The sequence below is a fragment of the Heloderma suspectum genome, chromosome 1 (assembly GCF_057233095.1).
Source record: "Heloderma suspectum isolate Gila_16-S chromosome 1, 16-S_ref, whole genome shotgun sequence".
Taxonomy (NCBI): domain Eukaryota; kingdom Metazoa; phylum Chordata; class Lepidosauria; order Squamata; family Helodermatidae; genus Heloderma; species Heloderma suspectum.
The window spans coordinates 347,419,070-347,433,138 of NC_139458.1; the positions used below are offsets into that span (position 1 = coordinate 347,419,070).

Consider the following 14,069-nt stretch of genomic DNA (forward strand, 5'->3'; position numbering starts at 1 on the left):
CAAATTCCTGGAGGAGAAGGCTATCAATGGCTACTAGTCCTGCTGGCTATATGCTACCTCCAGTGTCAGAGGCAGAACGCCTGTGTACACCAGTTGCTGGAGAACATGGGCAGGAGGGTGCTGTTGCACTCATGTCCTGCTTGTGGGTTTCCCACAGGCAGCTGGTTCGCCAGTGTGGGAGCAGAATGCTGGACTGGATGGACCCTTGGTCTGATCCAGCAGGGCTCTTTTTACACTCGTACATGAAAAGTCGTATGTTTGGGTTATAGAGCTGTAAGCACCAGGGCAACCAGACCCTAGCACAGACTCTGTACACAGTATGTCTCAGGCTGAGGGGTGGGTACATGTGAACAGGTGTAGCACCAGCTTTGCATGCAGCAGGTCCCAGGGCCAACACCAATAATTGAAAGAGGTCAGGCCTAGCAGAAGGCAGTGCCTTGCTATAATTTGTCTCACAAATAACACAGTGAGGAAAATGTGGGCGTGACACACTGACAATGCTTCTTGTCAGTATAGTCTTTGTTCAACAGGACACCACCCAGGAAAGCAAACTCAGGAAGGCAACACACTCACTGCCTCATACTAAAAGACATAAGCAACAGTAGACCCAGTTCAAGGCTTCCTCCAGCAGAGAACCCACCAAGGGGGGAGGCAAGCAGGAGCCATAATAACTGGGAGGCACAGGAGCGGGACTGCAACTTGCTGATGCAAGGCCTGACTCGGGCGCTGACCTGCTTTAATGAGCACATGGAGCAGATGGCGGGAGAGCCAGTGAGGGGTAAGAGTTGGAGAGTGGGATGTGGGAGATCCAGGTCCTGGCCCCCAGTCAGCCATGGGGCTCACTCTGGGCCAGTCACTGACACTCAGTCTAATCTACCTAACAGGGTCATTCTGAAAATAAATAATAAAATCCCCCCTCCCCCCCATGACATTTTCTCCAACTGCTCCAGCAATCACCCTACGTAGGCAGTAGAACCCATTACACTGCACAGGCCAACAGAATCCCACACATCATCTGGAGAATCAAACAAGTAAGAAATGCCCAGAATAGGCAGGGCCTAGGCCAAGAGTCCCAGGAAGAGCCAGAAAGCCAAGAGAGGACCTAAGAAACACAGAAGGGAGACAGACAGCGGGGAACATCAGAGGAGGAACATCCCTCACAGAGGAGGGATCTCCAGCACAGGCCAAAGACTATTGGGCAGTGGCAGTTTGTACCCCCGGTGTCCCTGGGTGGGCACTACATCTCAGGGCAAAAAAACACAAGGGGGGAGGCAAACCCAAGGGTACTATGGGCAATGGGAGAAGCTCAGATGAAGAGCCAGTGCCCTTTATGAATGAGGAAAAGGTGAGGCCAAAGTAGCAAAGGGCCACAAAGCAGGGAGGAGGAACAAAATAGATAGATCGTTCTTCAACTGGCCTGCTGATCATGGCTGTTAGTCATGGAGCCCCATGTCAGGGACAGGCCAGAGTCCTTCCAATCAATCAGGCCCCAGTCTAGATGGGATGCTCTACGTAAAGTATGTTGGAAATGTCCAGGGGCATGCTTCAAATTCTCCCATGACTGTGAGAATGGTTTGGACCTCTACCATTGGGCTTCATACCTGAAGGCTCCGAGGGCTCCTTAAGGTGCCCCCAAGAATCTATTGGCAGCTATGGGATAAGGGATTGCCCCCAAATCTGCACCAACCCCTAACCTAGCCACAGTCGCTAAAATAACAGGAACTAGGATTGCATGCAAGGGTACTGGGGGTGGCTCAGACACTGATTTGCTCAAATGCTCTTTGCTCTCTCCTGGATGGCTCTCCAGATATGTCAGTGGCACGCTAACTGTGGGAGAGCTTCACACTAAGCTTCCACATCTCATTCCCTGGGAAATGCATAGCCATGGATGCACCAAATCTCAAGCCGGTTAGGGACATGCCTGACATGGCGGCAGCCAAGATAGCGAAGGAATGCAAGGCTGGCAAAGTGACTGGCTCAAGACAAAATGGAAGGACTGGCCACAAACCTGGTCTACTTAGGCATATCTCTAGATTGAAGGACTGGTGCTTCACACTTGCCACTAGAAAAGCAGCTACACTTCAGCACAAGATCAAGCTACTGCTGCAGCATCAAAAATGCACCTTGAGAAAAATGCAGGAGTTTGGGGGGGCCATTATAATTTCCATGCTCACCTAGCAAGGTCCACACCCATCCCCACATCTTCATTTCAGGATCACAAAGAGCATGAAGGAAGATTTGGGGGTATGGCCAATCTTTTTAATTAAATACAATGGTATGACATTTTGTAGGATCTGCTTCTAGCTAGATCAGATTTACACATCCAGTCTGATGCATCAAGAAGCGTTGGGTATTCTGCAAAAGATGGCCATCTCACTGGCAGGCCATAGGTATCACATGCAACCTCACTGCTCAGACAGAGTCATGCAGCTAGTCAGGAACATATCAGTATGTTGTCGCGCAAAACAGGGGTTTTAGCACAACATGATCCATGTGTAGATAATAATATTGAGGAAGCCCTCTCTCACTTTCAGGAGAAGAGATTTCTGGACTTGGACACTAGAAGCAGGAATCAGCCTGGACCCTTTCCCAGATCACTTGTTGGCAGTCTCAAAATCCACAATGCAACCAGGCATCTGGCCTCCACCTGAACTGATAGTCTTTCGGTATCGATAGTTCTCCGGAACCAGTGCCTGGCTCTCAAGACTATGTACATCCATTGGGAGGCCACCCTTTAGTAACGTTCACAGAAGGCCTCATCCCTACCTTTTGGGCTAGAAGGGCAGTAGTGGGTTTGCGCAGATCATGTACTCTCCCACTAATGGCCTCTCATTATTAATCTCATCTGTTTATAGCTGCAGGGCAAAAAATGCCATGTCAGTGTGGATTTGAGGGCACGGCATTGTAGACTGGGCTTGACAACAGGCTTTAAGGGATGGATGGGTCTTGGACGGAGCTCCTGGGAGACATGTTTGGACATGGGCCAAAGACCTGGCCAGAGTAATGAATAAGCCCACATGGCGCTTTGTGCAGGCCATTTAGCCATCAAGTACTGTACAGGCCTAACAATGTCCACCTATGTGACAAAGCATCAGTATTTGGTTGGAAGACAACCGAGACGGTATCATGTATTGGCTGCAGCCTGAATAGGTGTGGCGGTGAGGTGGGGGCAGTGAGCCCCCCCCCCTCTTGTGGCATGATAGGCACTGGCCTGGATCCATTGGTGACGGGGAGTGGGTTTGGGCTCCCTGCTCCCCCACGGTGGGAATTCCCGTAAGGGCTCTCGGGAACATGGCACTAAGACCAGACCAGCATGGGGACTGCGAGCTGGCCACGTCGAGAGTGGTGGAAAGGGGTTCACATTAGCAGTCTGCACTGTGGTGAGCCCCTGGCTCTGGCATCCACCGCCAGAGCTCCTGGCAGGCAGGCCAGGAAGGGGGAATTGGACAGCAGGTGGGCTGGCCAATGATGGGATCCATGTGCTATGCTGCTGCCAAGCCTATTCAAGTGCAAGTCAAAGCTGTGGCCATTTTATTATCCCAGCTGTGTCTGTGTGTCTAATTTGTTCCCTTCTTTCACTACCTGGACCCAGCTAAGCGCTGCCCGTACAAACCCTCTGTGCACTCGCATCTGGCCACTCTACTTCCCAGTGTACACAGAACAAATACAATCATGATTTTAGCTAAAGACCTATGCAATCTCATTCCCACTGATACTTGAAAGCTCTTGACAGACACCATGCTGTTGCAAAATAACCGTTTCAACTGTTTTCTCACCTAAACCGGAGTGAACCATTGGAAGTACTGTCACCGAGACATTGTCCGAGCTCCTTTGGCCAGCAGTGTCAGTCACAGTCAACTGCAACATATATTTACCTTCTTGCAAATGAGAGAGCTTCAGAGTTCCTGGCTGAGGTACCTGCTCCAAAGATATATGACAGGATATTAATTCACAGAGTCCTACCCCTCATACCCAAGCTACGAAGTTACATTAGCACAGTCATAAACTTGAATGAAGAAATATATTAAATAGCTTCTTTTAGTGCCTGTGGACTGCTTTTGGATGAGATAAACACCCATGCTTTGACAGGTAGGGCAAGTCCACAACGGAGAGACAAAAGCCTAGCTGATAAGCAGGGGACAGGCTATGGGGAAAGGAGCTGGAAGCAGAGAGAAGTGGTACTGTAAGTGTCATGAGCTGCAGCATAGCAGACCAGTGCTCTCTTAGTGGCAAGATGGGTATGGCAAACAGCACAGACCCAGAAAAAGGAACATTTCACCATAGGAAGTGCAGTGGTATCCTAAAAGTAGGAAGTGTTTCAAATTCTCCAAGACCACAGTCATGTTGTCAAACACAGCAACCCAGTTATCTCAGAGAGCTGACATTATTCAAAAATTCAACAGGAAGATGATCTACTGGTGTATTTCAACTTATTCTTTATTAATGGGTATTAAATGTCATCAGCAGGGGGCTAAATAAGAAACCTAAATAGTAGGATCCATAAATGATTGTAGTAAACACAGATACATTCCCATATCCATAATCTATGACATGATGCTTTTTGCAAGCCACAGTAACTTCCCCATCTCCTTGATGTTCACTTATATTCATAAAGTAATATTAAGTGTAAATTACCAGAAACATTACTGTGGTCTTGGAGGATTTAAAACATTCACATTTGAATGTGACTACATTTGTTAGGATATGTGGGCATTTGAGCCTGATTGTTTTTCCTTCTTAACAGTACTAATGAGTACATTCAAATTGTCTACTTTAAAGTGCTGTGCTCAAAAAAAGAAAATAATGGGGGAAAGTGTGGTGTGTTTGGGGAGGGAGATCACATGAACTGGGCATCCACATAATCAGGCATTCATGTGAAAGACCTGGTTCATGAGATGCAGAGCAGAGCACTACACACCACTTCTCCACAATGCTATTTCATCATCCCCTCTGGCAGAATATATGAACTGGAGCTGAGTGTTCCATTACTTCCAAGATTTTGGGGGGCAGTGAATTCAAATATTGTGAGCAACATGACTATGGAGCAATGCAGCTCCATAGTCTTAACACTGTGTTGGGCAATCCAGAACTTCATGGCCATTGCAAAAGTTCCACACCAATTAACCCTTGCCACCCTTACAGCACAATCCTATACATATTTACTTGGAGTAAGTCTCACTGTGTCCCACAGCAAGTGTTCATAGAATTGCAGCCTAAGGATTCTACCACCTCACGGTCAGATCAGAACATGATCCCAGCTATTGAGGGAGAGGACGCAGATGATGACAACCAGAGCAGGAAGGTTTTTACAGCCCTGATGTAGTGAAACACAGATTCTGGATCCAGGAAACAACAGACCAGTCAGCCTGACATCAATACTAGACAAAATTCAAGAATAGATTATTAAGCAGTTGGTCTGTGGGCATCTAGAAAATAGTTTATTGATTACTAGGTGTCAACATGGGTTTGACAGGAATAAGTCATGCCAGATCAACCATATCTCCTTTTTTGACAGAGTTACTAGTTTGGTCGATCATGGGAATGCCATAAGCATAGTATGTCTCGATTTCAGCAAAGCATTTAACAAGGCTACCCATGATATCTTTGTTGACAGAACGGATTGGACATTACTATTAGGTGGATCAACAGCTGGTTGCGCAACCGAATTCAACAACTGCTCATTAATAGCTAGAATCCTCCTGGAGGAAGGTCTTGAGTGGAGTGTCACAGGGCTCTGTCCTAGGCCTTGTGCTGCTCAACGTTTTTTTTTATAAAATGAGGATGAGGGGCTGCTTCTCAGATCTGTAGATGAAACAAAGCTAGGAGGGATAGTCAACACCACAGAAGACAGAAGCAAGGTTCAAAATGATCTTGACAGGCTGGAACACAAGGTGGAAACTAAGAAGACAAAATCCAACAGAGATAAATGTAAGATCTTGCAATTAGGTACAAAATATCAAAGATACAAGTATAGGGTGGGGAGAACTGGCTTGGCAGCAGTACATGTGATAAGGACCTAGGTGTCTTTGTGGATCACAAGCGGAATACATTGACAAACATCCAAAGGGGAGTAACCAGAATGGTCCTGTGGGGACGTGAAAGAGCTGGGTATACTTAGCCTGGAGAAAATTAAGAAAAGACCAATAGAGGTCTTCAAATTTCTGAAACGCATGCAAAAGATGGAGTAGACTTGTTCTCTGTTGCCCCAAAGGGCAAACTAAAACCAATGGCTGGAAATTGCATCGAAGCAGATTTTGGCTAAACCTTAGAAGAAGCTTTGTAACAGTGAGAACTGTTTGGCAATGGAACAGAATGCCTCTGGTGGTGGTGGGTTCCCTTTTGATGGAGCAATTTAAGCAGAGACTAAAGGGCCATCCGTCAGGGATGCTGTCATTGCATCCTGTATTGCAGACCTGCATTGAGCCCTGAGGTTGGACTAGATTGGGGTTCACAACCTACTCAATCCCAAGGGGCACATGTGAGGTTGGCTCAGGGTGGGGGTGCACAAACACATATACATGTACACATATGCACGGGCACGCGCGCACGCACTCATACACACAAATATCCCAGCGATCCTGATGCTGACTGATCTTCATATCCCAGAGATGCTGATACAGACTGATCTTCCTCACTCCTAGCAGCACTGGGGAAAGAGTGATCTATATGAGGATCCCTGCAGGGAGGGGTGGGGAGAGCCTTCTCTCCACCCCTTCCCACAGCAATCCTGATACAGATCACTCTTTCCTTGCTGGTAGAAGTGGTGGAAAAAGAGCAATCTGTATGAGGCTCTCTGGGGGAGTGAGTGGATAAGTACAGGCAGCATAAAATTGGTGGTGGTGGATTAATTCAGTAGGGTTTGCATGTGGCCCACAGGCTGTGCACCCTTCGACTAGATGATCTCCAGTAGCCCTTCCAACTCTATGAATCTACTAAAATGTATAACTACAGAAAGAATGATCTAAGGGTTTCTCCCCTTTTTCCTTCTTGCTGTAAGAGAGTAATGGAATTACATTGCTTTTTCTGCTACAGGATGGCGCTAGACAGTTAATTTCCAGAATGTATTACAAAAATGCCACTAGCCACTGAGTTAAATTGTGTCATACACATTGAAGCCATTTAACAAGCAAGCTCTCCCTCACTCCATCCAATTGTCACCCTGCCTAAAAAAACACTACATTTTCTTTGAACAAGGTAGTGGGGACAAACTGGTAACCCCAATTTCTTCTCATTCTATTTTTTCAGAAGTAAGGTGACTCGAGCCTTTTATCTTCTTCAAACACACAGTTCTAGTCACCATTGTTCCTCTGGACAACACATATTCAGTAGCTAGTTAACATATGGTATAATCAGTAATTGACCCAATTCTGGGAAGTAAAATTAGCAGAAGCAATGAAAGCAATAACAGCAAGCCATAGCATTATGCACTAGTTTTATGTTCTGGCTTCTGTGAAGCAAACCATTCTCTATGTCATGTGTGGACAACTTGTAGCCCTCCAGATGTTTTGGTCTGCAACTCCCATCAGCCTCAGCCAGACCTGCCAATAGTGAGGGATGATGGGAGTTGTAGGCCAAAACATTTGGAGGGCCACAGGCTGCCCACCCCTGCTCTATGTGCACAGAGAGTCACCACTGTATGCGTGGAGTATTCTACTGCTCATAAGACCATAAGAAGAGCCCTCCGGTCCATCTAGTCCAACATCCTGCTTCCCACAGTGGCCAACCAGTTGATTCTGGGAAGCCCACAAGAAGGACTTGAGGGGAAAAGGCCTCTCCTGCTGTTGTTGTGTCTCAGCAGCTGGTACCTCAACCTGCCTCTGACCCTGGAGGCTGCATATAGCTATCATTACTAGTAGTAGCCATGGCTAGACATTCCCCATTAATTTGTGTAATCCCCTTTTAAAGCCATCCAAGCTAGTGGCCACCATGACATCTTGTGGCAGGAAATTCCATAAAGTAATGACATGCTGTGTGAAGAAGTACGTCCTTTTCTCTGTCCTAAATCTCCTGACAATTAGCCTCATTGGATGACCCCAGGTTTTAGTATTATGAGAGGGGGAAAAAAATCTCTCCCTAACCACTTTCTCCATACCATGCATAATTTGATACACTTCAATCATGCCCCCCCCCTTACTTGCCTTGTTTCTAAGCTAAAAAGCCTCAAGCATTATAGCCTTCCCTCATAGCGAAGTTGCTCCAACCACTTGATGGTTTTGGTTGCCCTTTTCTGCACCTTACACAGCTCTACAACACCCATTTTGAGATAGGGAGATGTAGAAGAAAACAGGGATATCCATGAACAAGGTAGGACACCCCACTCCCCATGTATCTAAGCTGCTGGTTCACAGCAATTCACAGCTGTGTTTAATCCATATTTTCATCCAGCTTGTCTAAGTTCTTAAAAACAAACAAACCCTAATAGAGATTCAATAGTAGATTATTTTTATTATGAGAAAAAACCTAACTACAAAGTGTAATGCTCTCATCCCAATTTTGGGACTGGACACCCATTTTTGTAGATAGTAATTTAAGGGTGCAATCCTATGGCCACTAGACAGTGACTAGACGGCCATGGGATTTTTTGTTTTCTGGGAATCGAGCTTGTAGCCAGCACTCCAAGGTCAGTTCCCAGAAAACCACCTCCCTGCCCCCTCCCCCTTGTAGGCGGCTCAGTTCACCCCTGGCTCCGTGCTGATAAAAGCAGTGTGGAGAGGCCAAAAAGGGGGCATTCCTGGGGGTGGGGAGGGGATGGCAGAAGCACCTTTACAACACTTCCGACGCGCTGTCCAGCCTCTCTTCTCCGGCTAGACAGCCAACTATCCCCATAGGATTGCACCATAGTTTGCAAGAAGAAAATCTAATAAAACAGCTGAGCAACTTACCATAAATAACATGAAACAGCTGTGCAGTGGTAATACATTTAAAACCTGATCCTAGGAATTTCAGTGCCACAAGATCATTGATTTAAACATTAGGCTTATTGACCAGGGTGCAACAGTAAGAATTTCACTGGTGCTGCAAGAACATTGCACCTACACCACTTCATCAAGAGTATGGCCCAGAGATTGCACACACCACAGGCCACGGCTTTTGTTTTCTTATGCCAACAGCTGCAGCTTATGGGAAGTTTAAAGAGCAGCTTATGATGCTGTGAAAGGAAGTTACTTTTTGGTGAAGAAAAGCCCCTCTCTGCATGCATGTATGGTCCAAACATTTAACATTTAAGGTAATTCAATAACCACTATGAAGATACATGTGTCCAGTTACATGTGTTTGTTGAACAATGAGTCATTCCCTAAATTTAATAAATGACTACATGTCTGGAAGTTATCCCCATAAATAAAATGGCCTTAAGATCATCATCAGCGGCCCTTCTCCGTGAGCCCCTGCCAAAGGAAGTGAGGCGGGTGGCTACTAGGAGGAGGGCTTTTTCTGTTGTGGCACCCCGGCTCTGGAATGAGCTCCCTAGTGAGGTTCGCCTGGCGCCTACATTGTATTCCTTTCGGCGCCAGGTGAAGACCTTTTTATTTTCCCAGGCATTTTAGCATTTTAGCTTTCTAAATTTTTGTCTTTGTTGTTTTAAATCTGTATTTTAAACTCCTGCACTGCTGCTAGGTTTTATTGTGGTTGTATTGTTATATTGTGGTTTTAATGTTCTATATATTTTGAATTGTTTTATTGTGTGTTGTTTGGTTTTAATTTTTGTGAACCGCCCAGAGAGCTTCGGCTATTGGGCGGTATAGAAATGAAATAAATAAATAAATAAATAAAATATATCCTTTGAATATTTTTGTTATGGACATGACAAAATACTTTTTTCTAATCAATATCTTTCCAAATTAAATAGATACAGTGGTTTTAATAATGTAACTAGTAAATGATCCCTTTGGTTAAGCCATCAACCCACAATGCCTCCCACTATTTAGGAAGCATGGGTTCTGAACCTTTATGTGAACAAAATAATCATTTTTAAGAAATTATCAGGTATGAGAAAATAATATGACAGTGCAATCCTATACATGTCCACTCAGAAGTAAGTTCCACTGTGTTCAATGGGGCTTACTCCCAAGTAAGTGAGCACAGGCTTGTTTCAGCCTGAACCAGTAACAAATATCTCTGGTATTTTTTTATTAAGAAAATTAAACAAAAAGAGGCAGCAAAATGTTGAGAACAAATTTGGAGTTCAGGGATTATTAAACAATCCACACTTCCTTGAAATATGTCCTCAGGCTTACCTAGGACTCACACTACTGTTTAACCACAGTATAGTTCTTATTTTACCACATAATTTTCAATATACTACATACTTACATAGTTGAGAAGGGGCCATAGCTGAGCACATGCGTTGCACGCAAAAGGGCCCAGGTTCAATCTTTGGCATCTTCAGTTAAAAGGGTCATATAACAGGTGGTATGATGGCCCTTTGCCTGAGACCCTGCAGAACCTCTATAAATCAGAGTAGAGTAGAGGGGCTGTGCTAGATGGACTAAAGTTCTGCACTGGTATAAGGCCATTTCCTATGTAGTATATGTATAGTAACCCAATCTTCTTACAAATGAAGGTTTAGGGAAATAAAATATCAGCTAAACAGGCTAAAAGCTATAAAACTTAACATTTATCTTTTATCTGACTGCATTATAAAAAGCCATATTGCTATGTCTACAATACCAATACCAAATTCAGCAAATAATTAACTTGCACTGCAAAGCTTTATGTACCTTCATATCAACTGAAAGGGCACCCTGAAGCATTGTCCAGTCATACTGTATGATTCCGCGGTCGTCTATACTTTCTCGGCCGTCCAGAATCACCCAGTCAACAGGCAACTGTAGGATAATGTCTTTCCCTGCCTTGCTGAGAGGAGGTTCATCAATTTCTAAATAAAATATGATAGTTTAATTGTTGGGGGAAAACAGAGTATACATTTATTCAAAGTTGAGGTTGTTGTTTGAATGACACACTTTTTTGCTTTGGTCTACCTTTTAAAATTAAGAAAAGCACAGCCCAGCATCAACATATTTCAGAAACTGATCTTGAAAAGACCCAAGATTCTGAGGTTAAGAAGCCTAGTTTCTAAGTTAGAGGATGGGATTTCGAAGCAGACTTGAATCCTGGGACCTCGTTGGCTCACTTTTGCCCCTGGTGACCCATCATTTGCCTCACCAGCCACAGTGGCCACCAGCTGCCACTCTCAAGGCCGCTGTGGTGGCTGGCATACCCTTGCAGATGTAATACACTAGTGCCCACCCACCGCTATTCTAAATGCTAGGACTTAACCCGACCCGTTTTCAGGAGCCTTCTGGGCATATGCAAAGGGCCTATCCCTGCCCACAACCAAGAGCTGGGCTCCCAGGTCAGAGGGTGTTACTTCTAGCCCCCACACCCCCGCCCTTTTAAGACGTTAACCAAACTTAAGCAGTCCCAGCGACAGCAGAGAAGGCTGCGATGGACGCCGCCTCTTACCCGGCGCCGGCGGGGGCCTGCTGGGTTCCAGGCAGTAGCTGTTGTAGCCGCGCTGCGGGGAGAAGAGGCAGACGGCGCGGCCGCGGTACGTGCAGTTGAACAGGTAGCAGCGGAACGAGGCGGGCGGCTGCGACTGCGGCTGCTGCTGCAGGACGGCCAGGGTGCAGCGCGCCTCGGCGCAGCAGGCGTCCAGGCACTGCCGCGGGCCCGCCACCGGGCCCGGCGAGCCGAGGAACGTGGCGCCCGCCGCGATGGAGTCCTTGGTGCGGATGATGGAGTCGGGCCTGGCCGAGAAAAAGCTCCCGCCGCCGCCCGAGTGCCCCTCGCCTCCCCCGCGGCAGCGGCCCGCCGCCTCCGCCCGCTCGTTGCCGCGGCCGCCGGAGGGGTCCTGCTCCTGCTGCAGCTGGTGGCGGAACTCCTCCAGCAGCGACTCCACGCCCGAAACCGCCGGAGAGGGAGACCTCCGCTCGGCGGACGGCGACCTCGGCGCCGCCAGCAGCAGCAGCAGCAGCAGCGGCGGCGGCGGCGGCGGCAAGAGGGGAAGGAGGCGGCCCGGCACCTGCGCCGCCATGGCGCCCAGCCGAGGGGAGGGACGAGGGGGAGGACAGCGAGGGCGACGCTGACGAGGACGCGGGAAGCCCGCCGCTACCAGAGCCGCCCAGGAGGCGGCGGCGGCGGGCGCGCCATGATGGCCCCTCCCCGGGCCCAGGCGCCGGGGTCGCCGCAGGACCGAGCCGGCTTCAGTCAGCACCACCGAGCGCCGAACACTTCCACGCCGGAGGCCCCGCCCGCGCCTCCCGCCGGCTCTGGCCGCCGCCCACGCGAAGGCGCGGGGCCCGCGCGAGCCCCGCCGCGTGGCCCGCGCGGCTCTCCCGGGCGCGCGCCGCTGGACGGGGCCTTGCTGCTCCCGTGCCTCAGACGCCGCGGTTGTGTGGAAACGGCGCCAGGGAGCGCGCCGCGCGGAGGCAGCGGCGGTTCTGCCGGGGTGCAGCGGCCGCGCCTATGCCCGCAGCCTGGAGCGGGGATGATGACGCGGGAACCCACCAGTGCCAGGTGTAAATAGAAATGCGTGAAGATAGATAGGGCTGGCTGGTGGGTCGTGTGTTTTGGGCGGCCTGCCCCAAATTGATAATGGGCTTTATACACGCACGTGCACGAAGGAAACCAAGCAGTGTTCTGAAGTTGACTGGCAGGTACAGTAGGTGGTAAGATTGCGAGAGGTAATTAACCACTGAATAACTGGCTGTTTGTACGCCAGTGTTGTATCACTGTCTCTGTGGATGGTGTAGTTCAGCCTTCTCCAACCTAGTGCCCCCCAGATATGTTGGGCTGCAGCTTCTGTAATTACTTTTGTTGTTGTCGTTCAGTCGTGTCCGACTCTTCGTGACCCCATGGACCATAGCACACCAGGCCTTCCTGTCCTCCGCTCTCTCCCGGAGTGTGCTCAGGTTCATATTCATTGCATCGGTGATGCTATCTAGCCATCTCCTTTTGCCTTTCTTTCCCAGCATCAGGGTCTTTTCCGGGGAGTTTTCTCTTCACATTAGGTGGCCAAAATATCTGAGCTTCAGCTTCAGTATCTGTCCTTCCAATGAGCATTCAGGGTTGATTTCCTTTAGGATGGACTGATTTGACCTCCTTGCAGTCCAGGGGACTCGTAAGAGTCTTCTCCAGCACCACAGTTCGAGCGCATCAGTTGTTCGGCGCTCAGCCTTCCTTACAGTCCAGCTCTCACAGCCATACATTACTACTGGGAAAACCATAGCTTTGATTATATGGACCTTTGTCAGCAAGGTGATGTCTCTGCTTCTTACTATGCTGTCTAGGTTTGCCATAGCTTTCCTTCCAAGAATTATTGGGAGGTAAGGGAATTATGGGAGTTGCAGTCCAGCACATCTGGAGGGCACCAGGTTAGGGAAAGTTGGTGTAGTGAATGGGATTAGGTCTGCAAGCAGCCTGTAAGTAAGAAGAGGCATGGGAAGGCCAGTGCCTCACCTGCTACAAATCATTTCTGTTCCCTCTGAAATGCTGATATATCTGCCTGCTTCAGTCATTCTACTTGAAGAGTGGCCTCCTTTTATAACATATTGGAATTCTCATTACAATTATGTAATGCTTGAAAGGTGTGTGTGTGTGTGAGAGAGAGAGAGAGAGACCTGTTAGCTGGAAAATAACATTAAAAAAAAACAACACACCTTTCCCTAGGGTAGTCTGCATTTTTAATTGATATACCTTCTTCTGGCTCCCAAAGTAGCCCCCAAGGCGGTTTACCATAATAAAAACACAACCCCGATACATTAAACATTGAGAACAGTAAAAACAAAATTAAAACAATAGCCAACAAAGTTAATGTACAATTAAAATCTATTAAAATCCTGGCAAAATAAAAATGCCTTGTCTGCCATCTAAAAGCCAACAATTCTTTTTTTCTTAGAAGAGTGAAAAAATCTATTTCTGAATCTATGCATTTGTTAAATATTTGTTAAACTAAGCAAGTACATGAATCATTTAACATTTTAAAATCACTTTGGACTGAGACAGTAATAAACGTCTGAAAGCAGCTATCAGTTTCTTCCATTGTTTTATCACTTCATTCGGAATGACCC

The 14,069-nt window shown here is 47.5% G+C and overlaps 1 protein-coding gene across 6 annotated transcripts in view; it reads right to left on the bottom strand.

The window, feature by feature from the left end:
- Positions 1–13,635, bottom strand: part of LRP11 (LDL receptor related protein 11) — a 37,141-nt gene extending 23,506 nt beyond the window's left edge. For 5 of the 6 annotated variants that reach the window (XM_084827808.1, XM_084827804.1, XM_084827803.1 and 2 more), the window contains exons 1-3: positions 11,464–13,635; positions 10,719–10,876; positions 3,777–3,918 (exon numbers count right to left, since the gene is read on the bottom strand). In XM_084827808.1, the coding sequence (XP_084683934.1) occupies positions 3,777–3,918; positions 10,719–10,876; positions 11,464–12,034 (871 nt within the window). In that variant the 5' untranslated portion in view covers positions 12,035–13,635. The remainder of the gene's footprint in view (positions 1–3,776; positions 3,919–10,718; positions 10,877–11,463) is intronic. The other variant, XM_084827805.1, reaches the window with a different exon arrangement.
- Between the last annotated feature and the right edge of the window lie 434 nt (positions 13,636–14,069).